The sequence below is a fragment of the Myxine glutinosa genome, chromosome 5 (assembly GCF_964187855.1).
Source record: "Myxine glutinosa chromosome 5, kmMyxGlut1.1, whole genome shotgun sequence".
NCBI classification, from domain to species: Eukaryota; Metazoa; Chordata; class Myxini; order Myxiniformes; family Myxinidae; genus Myxine; species Myxine glutinosa.
Genome location: NC_136265.1, coordinates 89,674,872 through 89,691,238, shown reverse-complemented (window position 1 = coordinate 89,691,238; position 16,367 = coordinate 89,674,872). Strand labels below are relative to the sequence as shown.

The following is a 16,367-nucleotide window of genomic DNA, read 5'->3' as shown; positions in this document are numbered from 1 at the left end:
TTGGTTTCCACAGAGTCAAGCTGAGAAAGATGTGAGGCAAGAGAGCTAGGCAAGAGGGGGGAGCAGTTTTAATGTTGATGAAGTTGATGATGAAGTCCTTGTTGGTGGAAAACAGATCAAGTGTGCTGAGGAAGGACTTTGCACAATGGAGGATGGCCAAATGTCCCAAATGTACAAGACACTGGCTTTGTCGGCCAAATGTCCTTGGAGGCCAACTCAGAAATGTGGTTTCCCCAATAAAGATCGTAGCTGATGATGAGACCTAAAAGTTTGAGTGATTGAAGTTATTCATGAGGATTGTTAAGAAAGGAGGTTGGAGGGTTTGCCAGATGATCCTTTTCAGAGAGAGAGAGACTGTGAGATTTGTCAGAATTGATGACATAGACCAAGTGTTTGAGCAGCTTGTGATTTTATCAAGATCTGAAGAAAGGGAAGAGGCTGCTTTATATCCCTCTGAAGAATGACGGTTGTCATGGTAGAGGGCTACGAGCTCCTGTCGCTCCATTGAAATAACATCAGGTGGGTTGACTCAGCCTGTCATCCTTGCAAGGTTGGCAAAATGAGTACCAGCTTACTGGTAACAGGGGCACTGAATCAGCAGCAACTCCGTACTCCCAGAGAATGATGCAACCAGCAGCCATAGGCTGCATATGAAACAATGGCAGATGGTGGAGTTATCAGCAAAGAGATATAGGATTTCCAGAGTCAGAGAGATGGTTGATGATGAATACGACTGGACCCAGCACATTGCATTGGGGCAATCTAGCCTTGACAGAGAGAGGAGACGAGAGCATTATATTGAGAGGATTGAAGCTAGTTAGCTCAAATATATATTTATAAAGGTTTTGCCAGTCTAGTCCTTCATTACAATTAATCATCAACAAAGCCTGGTGTTGGCTTTACAGTTAGGGTACTGGCTTGGGAACCTAGGATCATGAGTTTGAATCCCAGTCAGTTGTTGAATTAACACCAGGGGGGTTGACTCTGCCTGTCATCCGTCCGAGGTCGGCAAATTGAGTACCAGCTCACTGGTAATTGGGGCACTGCATCAGTGGCACAAACGTGCTTCTGGAGAAATGATGCAACCAGCAGCCTCAGTCTGCATACAAAAACAACCACAACAATCATCAACAAATTATTTTTCCAAACACCCTCCTGGGCTTTTCTCCACTTCCTAACTCTCTTGATCCTTTATCATATTGTCACATGTTTTGGCCTAATCATTGTCAATCTGTTAACCTGCACACTCAGTTATTTAGTTTTCCGTGACGGTTGACTTTCGAGACAAAAAGCAACCAGTCACATGTTGGATCGCAATTGTATGAAAGTTGCCAATAAATGCAGGTTGGGGAGAAAACTTTCCTTATTTTGCCTTGTCTACATTTTTCTTACCATCTCTATTTTGTTGGTTGTTATTTTGCATGCTGGTGAAATTCCCACTGAAGTTGTGGTCGGGTAGGAAGCATCCCGTAACATCGAGGCAGTTTGTACAGAACGTAAAGCTTTGATATCACAATGTTTGGACACTCCGCTATTCCCGTGGGGAAATGTTTTATTCTCTGCCTTTAAGGAAGACCTCAAATCAATGACTTTAATGCAATATTTATTTAGGTATTTTAGTGTGGAACCAGCTAAGCCTGGTGTTGGCTTAGCGGTTAGGGTGCCGGCTTGGGATCCTAGGATCCTGGGTTCGAATCCCGGTCGATCGCTGAATTAACGCCAGGGGGGTTGACTCAGCCTGTCATCCTTCCGAGGTCGGCAAATTGAGTACCAGCTTGCTGGGATGAATGATCCCGGTGTGTACCCCGGTTTAGAATAGGTACACCGTATCCCTGCGCATCGTAAGAGGCGACCAAAGGTTGGCGTCAGGAAGGGCATCCGGCCATAAAACCATTGCCTCAAACAGGGAACCATGATTGTCATGGGGCCCGCAAGGCTAACCCCCGCTCTAGCGGGGAAAAATGGCCTTAAAACGATCATTCATTCATATTTAGTGTGGAACCAGCTATGTATGTGACAAGAGTGCCTGCATCTAATAAAAGTTACTTTTTCCAGATTTATTTGTGAAAGTGGAAGTGAAAACTGAGGATGACATTGAGGGCCACCAGAATCGACCCGCACCAAATGATGCTGATGCTTCTTCCTTTGAGAGCCATCCCCATGAAGGTTTCTGTCAATGTCAATACATTTTGATTCAAAAAGTTTGATGATGAACTCCACAATGACAGATCAAATTTTCAAACATCCATTATCCCCTTCAAAAGGAAACTATCATACTAAAATACGGCATTTTGTGTCTGTCTGTCTGATGAATTTTTGACCCCAATACATTCCGTCGTTACTTATAAAATCTCAAGCAAACTTGACAGGATGATGAAGGGTTACATAATGAAGGTTGTAGCGCATTCATTTGCCCCCCTCCCCAAGGGGGGTTTCTCCCCCGAGCGGGTTTTCCTCGCCATTGCCGTCAATGAGGTTGCATGTTGAGGTGTATACAAATGTTAAAATTAGCTTTATCGTGGCGTATTTCCAAAGAGGATTTATCGTGGCATTTTTCCAAAGACGCTTTTAATAACAAAATGAATGATAATCGCAAATTGTTAATGTTATTACAAACCAACAAAACAATATGAATACTAATAATGTCCCACTTCCCTAAGGCGTTTTTCCTGCAGTGATAATGTGTATAAATAGCTTATAGTTGTAATGGCGTTTCCGTGGGAGCAACGGCTTCTACAGGAAGTAAAACTATTATACACCACAAACACGTACGATTAGCTTTTCTTTGTGATTCTTCACATTTGAGATATAGGACCAAAAACGATATATAGCATGATATTTCAAAAAGATGTGGACGGCATGATAAAACTAGGTGGATGAGTTGGTTACAAGAACAAGAACAAGATTTGGGTACATGTCCAGATCCAGATCTGGCCTATTATAGGGATACCAAACATAGACTGTTCATCCTGGTGCCTCATGGAGGTAATGTGCTCTATTGAGTGCCGTTCTAGTACTTGTTAAATATACCTGGTCTAATGGCGAATTCTGCTTGTCTTGGCTGTTTTTTTTTGTTTTTTTTGTACACAAGATCGAGGCTCGTGAAAGAGCTAACATTAATCACACAAAAAGTCAAACCGACACACAAAACAAAAAACAAGGGGAGCGGCAGACAAGATGGGGAGAGAGGGGGAAGGACACAAACACAACATTTGAGAGCAGGGACATCGTGAGGACTTGGGGGGAGGTGGGCGAGGTATAAAACATATGAACACTGCAAGGACGATGGGGTGAATTAGCGGGGGTAGAAAAGATCAAGGTTTTGGATGGGGGAAGATAAGAGATGGTGGTGAACAACTGTTTTAAAGACCTGGAGGGCGGAGTGGGATTGAAGGGAGTGGGGGAGTTTGTTCCAGAGGTGGGAGAAAAGGGGAATGAAAGAGTGAAGGTGAGCAGAGAGCCTAGATTTTGGCAGTTTAACCATAAGAGGGTTGCAGGCAGATCTTGTGCGACCTGAAGGAATATTGGGGGGACAGAGCACAGAGAGAGCTGGGGGAGCAAGACCGGAGTGGAGTCGGTAGAAGACAGAAACACCACCAACCTGCCTGCGGTGAGTGTGTGATAGGCCCTCGGAGTTAGCTTCATCGCAGGAGATTCCAATGATTCTGAGAGCTTTGGCCTCAACAGCGTGAAGCCTAGCTAGGTGTGAGGCAGGAGCACCAGCCCAGAGGGGGGAACAGTATTCCATTGAGCTGCGGATGAAAGCCTTGTATGTGGTGAGGAGCTCAGGTGTGCCAAGGAAGGACTTCGCACGACGGAGGATGCCCAGTCGGCAACTGGCTTTGGAGGCCAGCTTGGAAATGTGGTTTTCCCAAGAAAGATCATGGCAGATAGTGAGACCCAAAAGCTTGAGCGACAGAACTTCTTGGAGAGGATTGTTGAGAAAGTAGATGGGAAGGTTTTCCAGTCGGTCCTTTCGGAGAGACATTGTAAGAGTGAGATTTGTCAGGATTGAAAGACATGGTCCACTTGTTTGACCAGTCTGTGATTTTGTCCAGGTCTGCAGAGAGTGAGGAGGCTGCAGACTGCCGATCTGAGGGATGAGGAATGGAGCAGCAGAGAGTGGAGTCATCAGCAAAGAGATAGAGAGGATTTTCCAGAGAGTCGGAGAGATCATTGATGAAGACCAGAAATAGCACAGGGCCCAGAACACTACCTTGGGGAACTCCAGCCAGAACAGGAAGGGGAGATGAGAGAAATCCATTCAGGGCCACACGTTGCCTACGACCAGAGAGGAAGCCCGCATCCATGAGTGGAGATTTGCATGGATACCATAGGAGGAGAGTTTGGTGAGCAGAGCTGGGTTCCAGACCGTATCGAAGGCACGTGATATGTCAAGTGAGACAGCTCTGATTTCCTGTTTGGCATTGAGGACCTCCATCCATTGTTGAGACAGCAGAAGCAGCATGTCCAGAGTAGAGTGACCTGGTCGATACTGTAATGGGCTGGTGCCCCATCATGCTGGAACCACATTTCGTCAATATCCGGCCAGTTAGCTACAGCTGGAAGAAATTCGTTGTTCAGCATGGCCACATAACTCTCACCTGCCACTGTTTGGTAAAAAAAAGAATGGGCCCACGAGAGCAGCAGCACAAATCCCAACCCAAACGGTGACACCTGGGGTGTTGACATCCTTTTCAATTTCAATGTGCGGATTTTCACTTGCCCAATAAACAGTGTTGTGCCGATTGACATGGCCACTCAACTTAAAAGTTGCTTTGTCACTCCAAAATATTTTTTCAGGAAAGGTGTCATCCTCTACACATTTTTGTCTAAAGATTTCGCAAAACTCCACTCGCTGATCTGAATCGTCTTCAGTCATAGCATGGAGCAAATGAGGATGACATGGTTTCAAGTTGAGCTCGTGAAGCATCCTCTGAATGGATGTTCTTGAAATGCCAATTTCTTGTTTATGGCTCTCCTGGTAGACTTTTTTGGACTTCTGCTAAAAGCAGCTTCAACAACCTGTTTGTTTTCTTCGGTGCAGATGGACCTTGGTCTTCCAGGTCTTACAGAGTCTTTAACTGAACCAATGGTTTCAAAGCGCTTAATGGGGTTGCCCACTATCTTGTTTTATTAACCGGTGAAAATGCTCTTCAAAAATGCAGCACGTCTCACTCTTATTCTCCGTTTTGTAAAATGTCTTCACACTAAAGACATGCTGTTCACCTGTGTAACGTTGGTAATTACGGTCCTCCATGGTTCAAATCTTCCACTTTTGGGGATTCTGAAATCAAAAGAATTATCAATTAATAACATCAAACAAAAATCAATTAATAATCAAAATAATAATGACAAATCACTCATAGAGTGACACTTGGGAAAACAGAACAAAGTAGCATGGCACTCAGTGGGGCATCCTTTTGACCTCAAAAATAATTAGTTGTCGAATTCAGTGACCTGATATGCAAACCGTCTTCGAAGTTTAAGTTAATCGGATGAAAATTGACAATTTTAGAAATTCGGCCTATGTTGACCTTTTGGCCTACGTTGACCTCAAAAATTGTTGGTGGTTGCTTTCAGTAAGGTGATATGAAAATCCTTTTTAAATTTCAAGCCAATCGGATGAAAATTGACGATTTTAGAAATTTGAAATTGTTGTTGACCTTTGACCTATGGTGATCCCAAAAATAGTTGGTGGTTGAATTTAGTTTAATGATATGTAAATCCCATTCAAATTTCGAGTGAATCGGATGAAAATTGAGGATTTTAGAAATTTGAAATTGTTGTTGACCTTTGGCCTATGTTGATCTCATCAATAGTTGGTGGTTGAATTCAGTTCGCCGATATGTAAATCCTTTTCAAATTTCAAGTCAATCAGATGAAAATTGAGGATTTTAGACATTTGAAAAAAAGTGGTTGACCTTTGGCCTATGTTGACCTTTTGATCGATGCTGATCTCAAAAATAGTTGGTGGTTTCATTCAGTTAGCCGATATGTAAATCCTATTAAATTTCAAGTCAATCGGATGAAAATTGAGGACTTTAGAAATTTGAAATTTTTTTTTAAATTTTTTTATTTTTTTTGTATACAAGATCGAGGCTCGTGAAAGAGCAAACATTAATCACACAAAAAGACAAACCGACACACAAAATACAAAAAACAAGGGGAGCGGCAGATAAGATGGGGAGAGAGGGGGGAGGACACAAAAGAGAGGGGGAAGAAGGGGAAGGACACAAACACAACATTTGAGAGCAGGGACATCGGGAGGACTTGGGGGGAGGTGGGAGAGGATTAAAACATATGAACACTGCAAGGACTCTGGGGTGAATTACCGGGGGTAGAAAAGATCATGGTTTTCGATGGGGGAAGATAAGAGATGGTGGTGAACAGCTGTTTTAAAGACCTGGAGGGAGGAGTGGGATTGAAGGGAGTGGGGGAGTTTGTTCCAGAGGCGGGAGAAAAGGGGAATGAAAGAGTGAAGGTGAGCAGAGAGCCTAGACTTTGGCAGTTTAACCATAAGAGGGTTGCAGGCAGATCTTGTGCGACCTGAAGGAATATTGGGGGGACAGAGCACAGAGAGAGCTGGGGGAGCAAGGCCGGAGAGGAGTCGGTAGAAGACAGAAAGACCACCAACCTGCCTGCGGTGAGTGAGTGAAAGGCCCTCGGCGTTGACTACATCGCAGGAGATTCCAATGGTTCTGAAAGCTTTGGCCTCAACAGCGTGAAGCCGAGCAAGGTGTGAGGCAGGAGCACCAGCCCAGAGGGGGGAACAGTATTCCATTGAGCTGCGGATGAAAGCCTTGTATGTGGTGAGGAGCTCAGGTGTGCCAAGGAAGGACTTCGCACGACGGAGGATGCCCAGTCGGTGACTGGCTTTGGAGGCCAGCTTGGAAATGTGGTTTTCCCAAGAAAGATCATGGCAGATAGTGAGACCCAAAAGCTTGAGCGACAGAACTTCTTGGAGAGGATTGTTGAGAAAGTAGATGGGAGGGTTGTCCAGTCGTTCCTTTCGAAGAGACATTGTAAGAGTGTGAGATTTGTCAGGATTGAAAGACATGTTCCACTTGTTTGACCAGTCTGTGATTTTGTCCAGGTCTGCAGAGAGTGAGGAGGCTGCAGACTGCCGATCTGAGGGATGAGGAATGGAGCGACAGAGAGTAGATTCGTCAGCAAAGAGATAGAGAGGATTTTCAAGAGAGTCAGAGAGATCATTGATGAAGACCAGAAAAAGCACCGGGCCCAGAACACTACCTTGGGGAACTCCAGCCTGAACAGGAAGAGGAGATGAGAGAAACCCATTCAGGGCCACACGTTGACTACGACCAGAGAGGAAGTCCGCCAGCCATGCGTGGAGATTTCCATGGATACCAAAGGAGGAGAGTTTGGAGAGCAGAGCAGGGTGCCAGACCGTATCGAAGGCACGTGAAATGTCAAGGGAGACAGCTCTAATTTCCTGTTTGGCGTTGAGGACCTCCATCCATTGTTGAGAAAGCAGAAGCAGCATGTCCAGAGTAGAGTGACCAGGTCTGAAACCAAATTGATGATCAGAGATCAAGCCATTGGAGAAGAGGAAAGATTTAATATCTGAAGCAATGATGGATTCCATGACTTTGCTGATAATTGGGAGAAGGCTGATTGGTCTGTAGTTGCTGGGATCTGTTTTTGCACCTTTTTTGTGCAAAGCGGTGATGTTGGCTGATTTCCAAGCAGATGGCAGATGATCTTGAGCAAAAGAGAGGGTGAAGAGAACAGAAAGAGGGAGTGAAAGAGCAGAAGAACATGATTTTAGGACCCGTGGGCTGATGCCGTCAGGACCAGTTGCATAATCAGAGTCGAGGGTTGACAGAAACTTTTCCACCTTGTCAGGAGGAAAGGACACAGAGTCCAGGAGCAGCTGGGTACGACTGGGTACGGTGGGTACAGAGAGGGATGGGTTTGGGACACAAGATTTAGAGGCAAACACAGAGTTGAGGCATTCAGCTTTTTCACGTGCGGAGTCAGCCGTTAAGCCGTTTGAGGTGAGGGAGGGGATGGAGGGGGAACAAACACCAGAAACAGATTTGACCAGACGCCACCAGGATTTGGAAGAGGGAGACAGATAAGAGAGTTCGGTCTTGAGAATGGTGAGATATTGTTTCCTCGCTCTCCTGAGGGTGGACACACACTTGTTTCAGGCTTTGTGAAAGGAAAGAATGCCTCAAAGAATGCCTTTTTGGTTGTTGACCTTTGGCCTATGTTGACCTTTTGGCCTATGCTGATCTCAAAAATAGTTGGTGGTTGAATTCACTCTGCTGATATGTAAATCCCATTCAAATTTTAAGTGAATCGGATGAAAATTGAGGATTTTAGAAATTAAAAAAAAAAGTGGTTGACCTTTGGCCTACGTTGACGTTTTGGCCTTTGCTGATCTCAAAAATAGTTGGTGGTTGAATTCAATTTGCCGACATGTATATCTTATTCAAATTTCAAGTCAATCGGATGAAAATTGAGGATTTTAGAAATTTGTAAAAAAAGTGGTTGACCTTTGGCCTATGTTGGCCTTTTGGCCTATATTAATCTCAAAAATAGTTGGTGGTTGAATTTAGTTCGCCAATATGGAAATCCTATTCAGATTTCAAGTCAATCGGATGAAAATTGAGGATTTTAGAAATTTGAAATGGTTGTTGACCTTTGGCCTATGTTGACCTTTTGGCCTATGCTGATCTCAAAAATAGCTGGTGGTTGAATTCAGTATACCGATATGTATATCATATTCAAATTTCAAGTCAATCGGATGAAAATTGAGGATTTTAGAAATTTGAAAAAAGTGGTTGACCTTTGGCCTATGTTGACCCTTTGGTCTATGCCGATCTCAAAAATAGTTGGTGGTTGAATTCACTTTGCTGATATGTAAATCCCATTCAAATTTTAAGTGAATCGGATGAAAATTGAGGATTTTAGAAATTAAAAAGAAAGTGGTTGACCTTTGGCCTACGTTGACCTTTTGGCCTATGCTGATCTCAAAAATAGTTGGTGGTTGAATTCAGTTTGCCGATATGTATATCCTATTCAAATTTCAAGTCAATCGGATGAAAATTGAGGTTTTTAGAAATTTGAAAAAGTGGTTGACCTTTGGCCTATGTTGACCTTTTGACCCCAAAAATATATACGATTTTGTCGGACCACGAACTCTACCGTTTGGTAAAGTTTTGTGAAGATCGGTTTAAAATTGTGACCTGTAGGCAAGTATAAGTGAGCGGACAGACAAAATAACCCACAAACCGGAGTGACCAACATACTTGCCAAAAAAAAATATTTTTTTTGGCCAAGTAATAATAAATTATAAAATAATAATGAAATTGTAGTGACTATTGTCCCGGTAACTGCCCTATTACTTCTGGGCAACTTCTAGCAACTGCCCTATTACTTCTGGGCCACCCTATTATCCTGTCAGCCCGAACGGTTAACGCCGCAGGGTGACAAATGGCGATAACGGTTTTTATTATCGTAGCAGTTTTTACGGTTTTTAAAAATTATCGGTTTTTTACGGTTTGTATGTTTTTTTTTACCGTTTTTTAAAATTGTTCTCAGTTTTTAAAATTATTTGTGGGTCTTTTTTTATAACGTAACGGTTTTTTTTTATTATCGTAACAGTCCGTAACGGTTTTTATTATCCTGTCAGCCCGAACGGTTAACACCGCAGGGTGACAAATGGCCGTAACGGTTTTTACTCCGAAGCAATCAAGCCGAAAATTGCTGGACTTTTTATGGCGCGCGCAGGAATGAAGGCGAGGTGCTTACCTGCACAGAGCTCACGGGGTTTCATCCGAAACCCACAAAACACAGAAACACGACAAATGAAAAATGCACAATAATGAATTTAATGAAACTAACAACGCTACCCGCCCTATGGGTGGGGCTTCAATTGGGAGACCCAGATGAAAATGCAAGATATCAGAAATTGAAGGCTTTTTTTTGTTTTAAACGATTTATACAAACATCCGTTAAATCATATCACACGCAAATCATCAAAATCTAAACAGTATTTGTAGAATTTCAATAAAAGCCACACCACTGTTCATATCGGTAAATATTATTCCATCGTGTTTTAAATTAGGGCAATGGGCTCTCCAATATTCAATGTGTTCACGGTTTGAATTACGTAACGTAACGTTTGTGACGATGTTGTGCCGATGTTTGTGTTCACGGTAGTGTTTGATCTGACGGTGTGAACGTAATTTCGTAATGTTTTTCGTTTTTATTTTCGTAATCGTTTAATGAACGTTTAATGTTAAATGAATGTTTAATGTTAAATGAACGTTTAATGAGCGTAATAATGAGCGTAATGATCAATAAATGAATGTATTGAATGTAATTAATAATTCAATGCGAAGCGAAAGACGCCTCAGAGCTGTCACATTCACAATCGCTATGTAGTTTGTACTCCCGATACGTGTTTCCTTCATTGTAAAAACTACCAACTCAACAGTTAAAAGGATTTTGAGCCGATAGGTGTTACGGCCCTGGCAAGATCGATGGAGACAGCGATCTGTTAGCTTATACACCGCCCAAATAGCTATGTGGAATTCTCTCATGTAGAGATTAAACTTACGTCGTTTGAACTTTGGCCGAGGTCATTATTTACTTTTAATGATGTTTATATACGAATCAAAAAGAAGATAATTGGTTTTGGGTCATCCTTTCCATATACCTCGTGGGATTGTGAGTTGGAATGACGATCGTGATGATGGGGAGGGGGTTGGCATTCTCTCAAGCAGGGATTCAACCCATGTCCTTATAAAAGGTCTTTGCCCGAAGTCACCGAGTCCGATCGGTGCAGCTGTGCAGCGCAGCCATGCAGCGATCGGTGCAGCCATTTGTGTGGCACCTGGGAAAATCACGTTAGGTGGGAGACCAAACCTGAAAATGCTGGAGGCCAAAGCTGAAATTGGAAAAACAATATGGCCTATTTTACTCCAGGAGATCCCAGGATTACCCACCTAAAATATTGTTGCGATCGGTTCAGCCGTTTTTGCGGTACCTTCGAACGGACGGACAGACAGACGGACGGACATTTGGTGAATTATAGTAAGATAAAGCACAGAAATAAAATGAATGGTGAGGTAAACTAAAGCCTAATTGAAGTACCTCCACATGCAGACTCAAAACAAAGACGAGGCGAAAGATTAAAGAAAATAACACAATGTTGTTTTATATCGGCCGACACTCAGCTTGCTCACCGAGCTCGTTGAAAGACGTCGGCAGTACGATGTGGCCTGAAGCGGCTCGTGTGGAAAGCGCTCCGACAATGGCGCCGGCTCTGCACGTCAAAAATGCCTGGTGCGAAGCAAACGGCCAAGACAGCCGCCTTTGAGTTCGGCCCTCCTCGTCCTAGTGTCGAACAGCATGGCATTGAACCCTCCACAAGCCCAGCAGTCGCCGAAACACTACCAACGCAGTCCAGAGCTCCTTGGTGAGACCCATACGACTAGCTCACAAAGGAAAAGATGGCCCCCTTCTTGTTTGAGCAAAAACCCAAGAGAACTCCTACCGAAAGAGACCCAAGAGGCGCGCTCTTCTTCCTCTTTCCCTCTCCAAAGCGCACAACTCCACGACCCAGCCGAACAAGCAATGAGCACATGAGCTCCATCCTGTTCCAGCACACGAGCAAGCAGCAGCCGAGAGCCACCCTAGACAAAAAGCGACCGAATGAGGCGAAAGCCAGAATGAGAGAGAGAGAGACAGACAGAGAGAGAGAGACAGAGAGAGACAGACAGACAGACAGACAGACAGAGAGAGAGAAACACAGAGAGAGAGAGAGAGAGAGAGAGAAAGAGAAAGAGAAAGAGAAAGAGAAAGAGAGAGAAAGAAAGAAAGAAAGAAAGAGAGAGAGAAAGAGAGACTGAGACTGAGACTGAGAGACTTTTTCGACTTTTCTTCCCCTTTATTACAAGGAAAACAAGTTTTACATGGTGAAGGATGTTTGTACAGGCATCAAAAGAAATAACCAGGAAAGGAAGGGGTAACAAAGAAGTAATATTTTAGATTTATAAATTGATTGTTAGAACACCACCAACCATACCACATAAGGATTGTTTCGCACACCACCGGTTTTTAAATAAAGCAGGATCTTGAGTTTCAAACTCAAAAAGAACACGCGATGTAACCAATGCTTTAAAAACAGTTAAAACGTCATCAGCTAAAACGTCAGTGTTCTGCAGTTTTCGTTTCCTCGATAAATAAATGGCAAGTTTTGCCTCAGAACACAGAAAGTTTGCTAAAAGACATTCATTTTTACATTGATACAAGACATTAAAACCAAATATGAAAACACAATGTGTAAAAGTCAAACCGAGCCCCCAGATCACACGTGACAGGATTTTAAAAAACGAGGCCAACCTTGAACATTCAATGAAAATGTAAAAAATGGTCTCTGGGGTGTCGCAAAAGGGACACAATTCCGAGTTTTCAGGACATATACGGTGGGACAGGATGTTGCAAGGCAGGATATTGTGCGCTAACCGCCATTGTAGATCACCCGAGCGCTTGACAGTAGGTTCTTTGTACATCACCTGCCAGTTTATTGTTGTGAAACGGTTAGCTTGAAGCAGCGCTCGCCAATGAGCTTGTGGCTCTGCAGGTTTGCCAGGAAAAAGAGTGAGAACACATAGATTGTACACTGAGGATTTCTCCATCTGGTTAAAGAGCCTAAAACTTTGAAATAAAATTAAAAGATTTGGGAAAGGACATTGGGATCGATGGAGGGCATCTTCTATGTCTGGGTCCCATTTTAACCCGGTTTGCTTAAAGGTCCGTAAAATCACAGAGAAAATTCTGCCAATAACTCTGATGGACCTCACACTGGTGGCCACGGCAATGTCAGCAGCTGGCTTCCATCTATGTACAAAGGGGTTCCTGAGGTGTTTTACTCTGGTAACGCCGACATCAATAAACTTTTGCATAAAAGATCTGTCACTACAGACCCCATCAAAAAAAGAATTTAAAAATATTGGTTCATTTAAAAACATCTGAAGGGAGTAAGCACTGGTGTCACGGCGAAAAGAAACAGCCTGCCACGCTTCCAGCATGCTTCGGTAAAACAACGGGACCGATGTCATATCCACGTGCTTCGCGTCAAGAAGAAAAAGCTCGTCACCATAGCCAAGTTTCCCAGCTTGCTTAAGCAAACAATGGGCAAAGGCTTTCCATGGGACGTCGGAGTATAGAAGCCTTCGTACTGAAAGGAGGCGAAAAGCCATCACTTTGCTCGTCACATCTATTAGCCCCTGTCCACCTTCTGCAGTCGGCAGGCTTAGTATTCCTGGCCGGAGCCAGTGCTTTCCCCCCCAGAAAAAATCTACAAAAAAGCTTTGAAGTTTTTTAAGGATAAAACCTGGGGCCTGCAGTGCTTTGAAAACATGCCAGAGCATTGATGCCGCGAGATTATTAATGACCAGAGTACGACCCCGGAAGGAAAGCTGCCTCAATAGTCCCCTCCATTTTATCAACCGCTGCTCAGTTTTGGTAATCAGCGACTCCCAGTTTTTTGAAATAAAATCTTGAGTTCCAAGAAAGACTCCAGGTAGTGTATTCCTTCATTGGTCCATACAAGCTGCCCTGGTAGGGTTGGAGGGGGAGTTTCATTCTGTGGACCTAAGTAAAAAGCTTTGCTCTTTTCCAAATTAACTTTAGTCGAGCTTGCCAGGCTAAATTCCTCGACAGACTCAACCAGAGCGCGAACATCGTCATCGGAGTACACAATTGCGCAGAGGTCATCCGCATAAGCAATGGTCTTTACGGGATTTTCTAACGGCAGAGGATAAAACCCTTGTAGCCGTGTGCGTAAACGATGTAGTAAAGGTTCAATTGATAGGGAGTATAGAAGGCCAGACAGGGGGCACCCTTGACGAATACCCCTGGTAACAGGGAAAGGCTGACTTAAGATGTTATTTACTTTGAGCAAGCTAAAAAGATTATTCTACAATATTTTGATATAACAAATAAAATTTTCCTTAAAACCAAACCCCCGTAAAACAGCAAAGAGATAAGAGTGATCAATCGTGTCGAAAGCTTTTTCTTGGTCTAAAAACACCAGACCAACATTTCTATGTTCAGCAATACAAATATCAATCATGTCACGTACAATAAAAATGCTATCGTGTATTGTCCTTTTAGGAATGCAATAGGATTGATCGGGGTGTACAATCTCCCCAATCAGAGGTTTGAGGCGGTTGGCAAGAACTTTTGAAAAAATCTTGTAGTCCGTGCAGAGGAGCGAAATGGGACGCCAATTTTTAAGTTGCTGGAGGTCTCCTTTCTTAGGTATGAGAGCAAGTATAGCCCTGCGACAGCTGATTGGTAACAAGCCTGATCGTAGGCTATCAACTAAGAGGTCAAGCAACTCAGGTCCCAACAAATCCCAGAAGGTTTTGTAGAACTCTGCAGGGATTCCATCAAGTCCAGAAGCTTTACCTGTGGGCAAAGTTTGCAAAGCAGTAAAAAGTTCGTCAAGAGTCACTTCCTTGTCAAGTTGTTGACATGCAGGTTCGGACAAGGTGGGCAAAGAAGTGGTTAAGAAACGAATCATGTCTTCTTTAGTGTTTCTGGCACAATACAAGTCAGAGAAGTATTGTTTTGTCAAGCTTCTAATGTCTTTTGGATCGTGTGTTGTTCGGCCTCCTGGTGCCTGCAGCGAAGTTATTTGCTGGTTTCTCTTTTTTCGTGCTTCCAAAGCAAAGAAGAACTTGGAAGGAGTATCAATAGAGCTGTAGTTCTCCATTCGTAGCCTTATTAGAGCCCCTCTGGCTTGTTTTGCACAGAGTTGAGCAAGGAGTGCTTTCTTCGTTGCTATTAGAGAACTAGTCCTTTCGGCACTGGGAGCTGGAAGGCTTGACTGGAGAGACAATATTTCTTTGGCAATTAGAGATTGCAGCGCAGATTCATTCTTTGTACAAAAGGAGCTATATTGCTGGCAAAAGGTCCTAATATGGGTTTTCGCATTGTCCCACCATTGTGTGAGGCAGGAGTAGGAAGGCTTCCGTAGTAGTAAAACTTCCCAAAAGGCTCGGAAGGCGACAGGAAAAGCGTCATCTTGCAGAAAACTCACATTGAAGGTCCAATGGGCAGTGCCACGATTTCGAGCCGGGGAGAGTATATGAAGAACAACCATGTGATGGTCCGAAAAACCACTTGGGGTGGCGTCAACATGGTCTATGACATTTAGAGAGTCATTATTGATGTAAAATCTGTCTAGCCTTGCAAGAGATAGCCGGCCATTTGCACATCGGCACCACGTGTATTGCCGTGCAGATGGGTTCTGGAGTCTCCATACATCCATAAGGGAGAATTTGGACAATGCTCTCTTTAAGGGTGTTGTACTTGATGGGTGGGGCTCTTCTCCATTACGATCAAGGGTGGGATACAATGTGCAATTAAAGTCCCCACACAGACAAACAAGACCATCAAAATCAAGGTGTGTGAGGGACATTTCTAACTGTGTGAAAAAAACTAATCTTTCTGTGCTCGTACTGGGTGAATATACATTTATTAAAGTGTGTTTATAACCATTATAAAAGAAATTAACTGAAACTAAATGCCCTTTAGTAATCTCCTTAAAAGTGACATTTTCAGGACAGAAAGAAGGATTTAAATAAATAGCCACTCCAGCACTAGGACAGGTCAAGCTACTAAAGAACCACTGTCCTTTCATGATGCGAGTCCATTCGCTCATGCACGAAGAGCTACATCTTGTCTCTTGCAAAAGAGCAACATCGAAATGTTTTTGCTCGACAAGCAACTTTACCTGAGCTTTACGCAGGGGTGAACGTCCCCCATTTATATTTAAAGTTACAACAGAGAAGGTCATGGTGTAGGTAGGGAAGGTTTATCATGTAAAGGGAAGTTAGGGTGTGCTTGTAGCTCTTTCCGAGCTTTCAATACACACTTTCTAAGGCGAAATACTTGTGACTCAGTCACACCAAGTTGTTCAGCCTTAAGGAGGAGACGTCTTGAGGAGTTTATAAAGCCAGACAGGTTCGGGAAGAAGGTTATAATTTTAACCTTTTTCTTTCGAAAGGTGTCCTGAAGAAACTTTAGAATTTCCGTGGGTGATAAATCATCATCACCCTCCAGTTCCTTGGCTATTGCTGGGTCATTCCAGACCTCGCTACTAGCACTAGAGGCAAGCGACGAGGCCCCATCTGAGTCGTAATCCGAAAGGTCTTCATTTTTTCCCCCACACACCGAAACCGATGCTCTCATAACGGGAATATCGTCTTCTACTAAAGGTGCAGCTGTTTCCACAGCGGGAGTTTTAAAAACCGTAACAGGGATTAACGTTTTTATATCAGAGGCTTTGCACTCTCCTTCTGGAGCTGCTACTTCTT

At 43.5% G+C, this 16,367-nt stretch overlaps 1 protein-coding gene across 3 annotated transcripts in view; it reads left to right on the top strand.

The window, feature by feature from the left end:
- LOC137427374 (uncharacterized) overlaps nucleotides 1–16,367 on the top strand; it is a 107,616-nt gene that overhangs the window by 75,084 nt on the left and 16,165 nt on the right. For all 3 annotated transcript variants that reach the window (XM_078778354.1, XM_078778352.1, XM_078778353.1), the window contains exon 3: nucleotides 2,056–2,166. In XM_078778354.1, coding sequence (XP_078634480.1) covers nucleotides 2,056–2,166 — 111 coding nt within the window. The remainder of the gene's footprint in view (nucleotides 1–2,055; nucleotides 2,167–16,367) is intronic.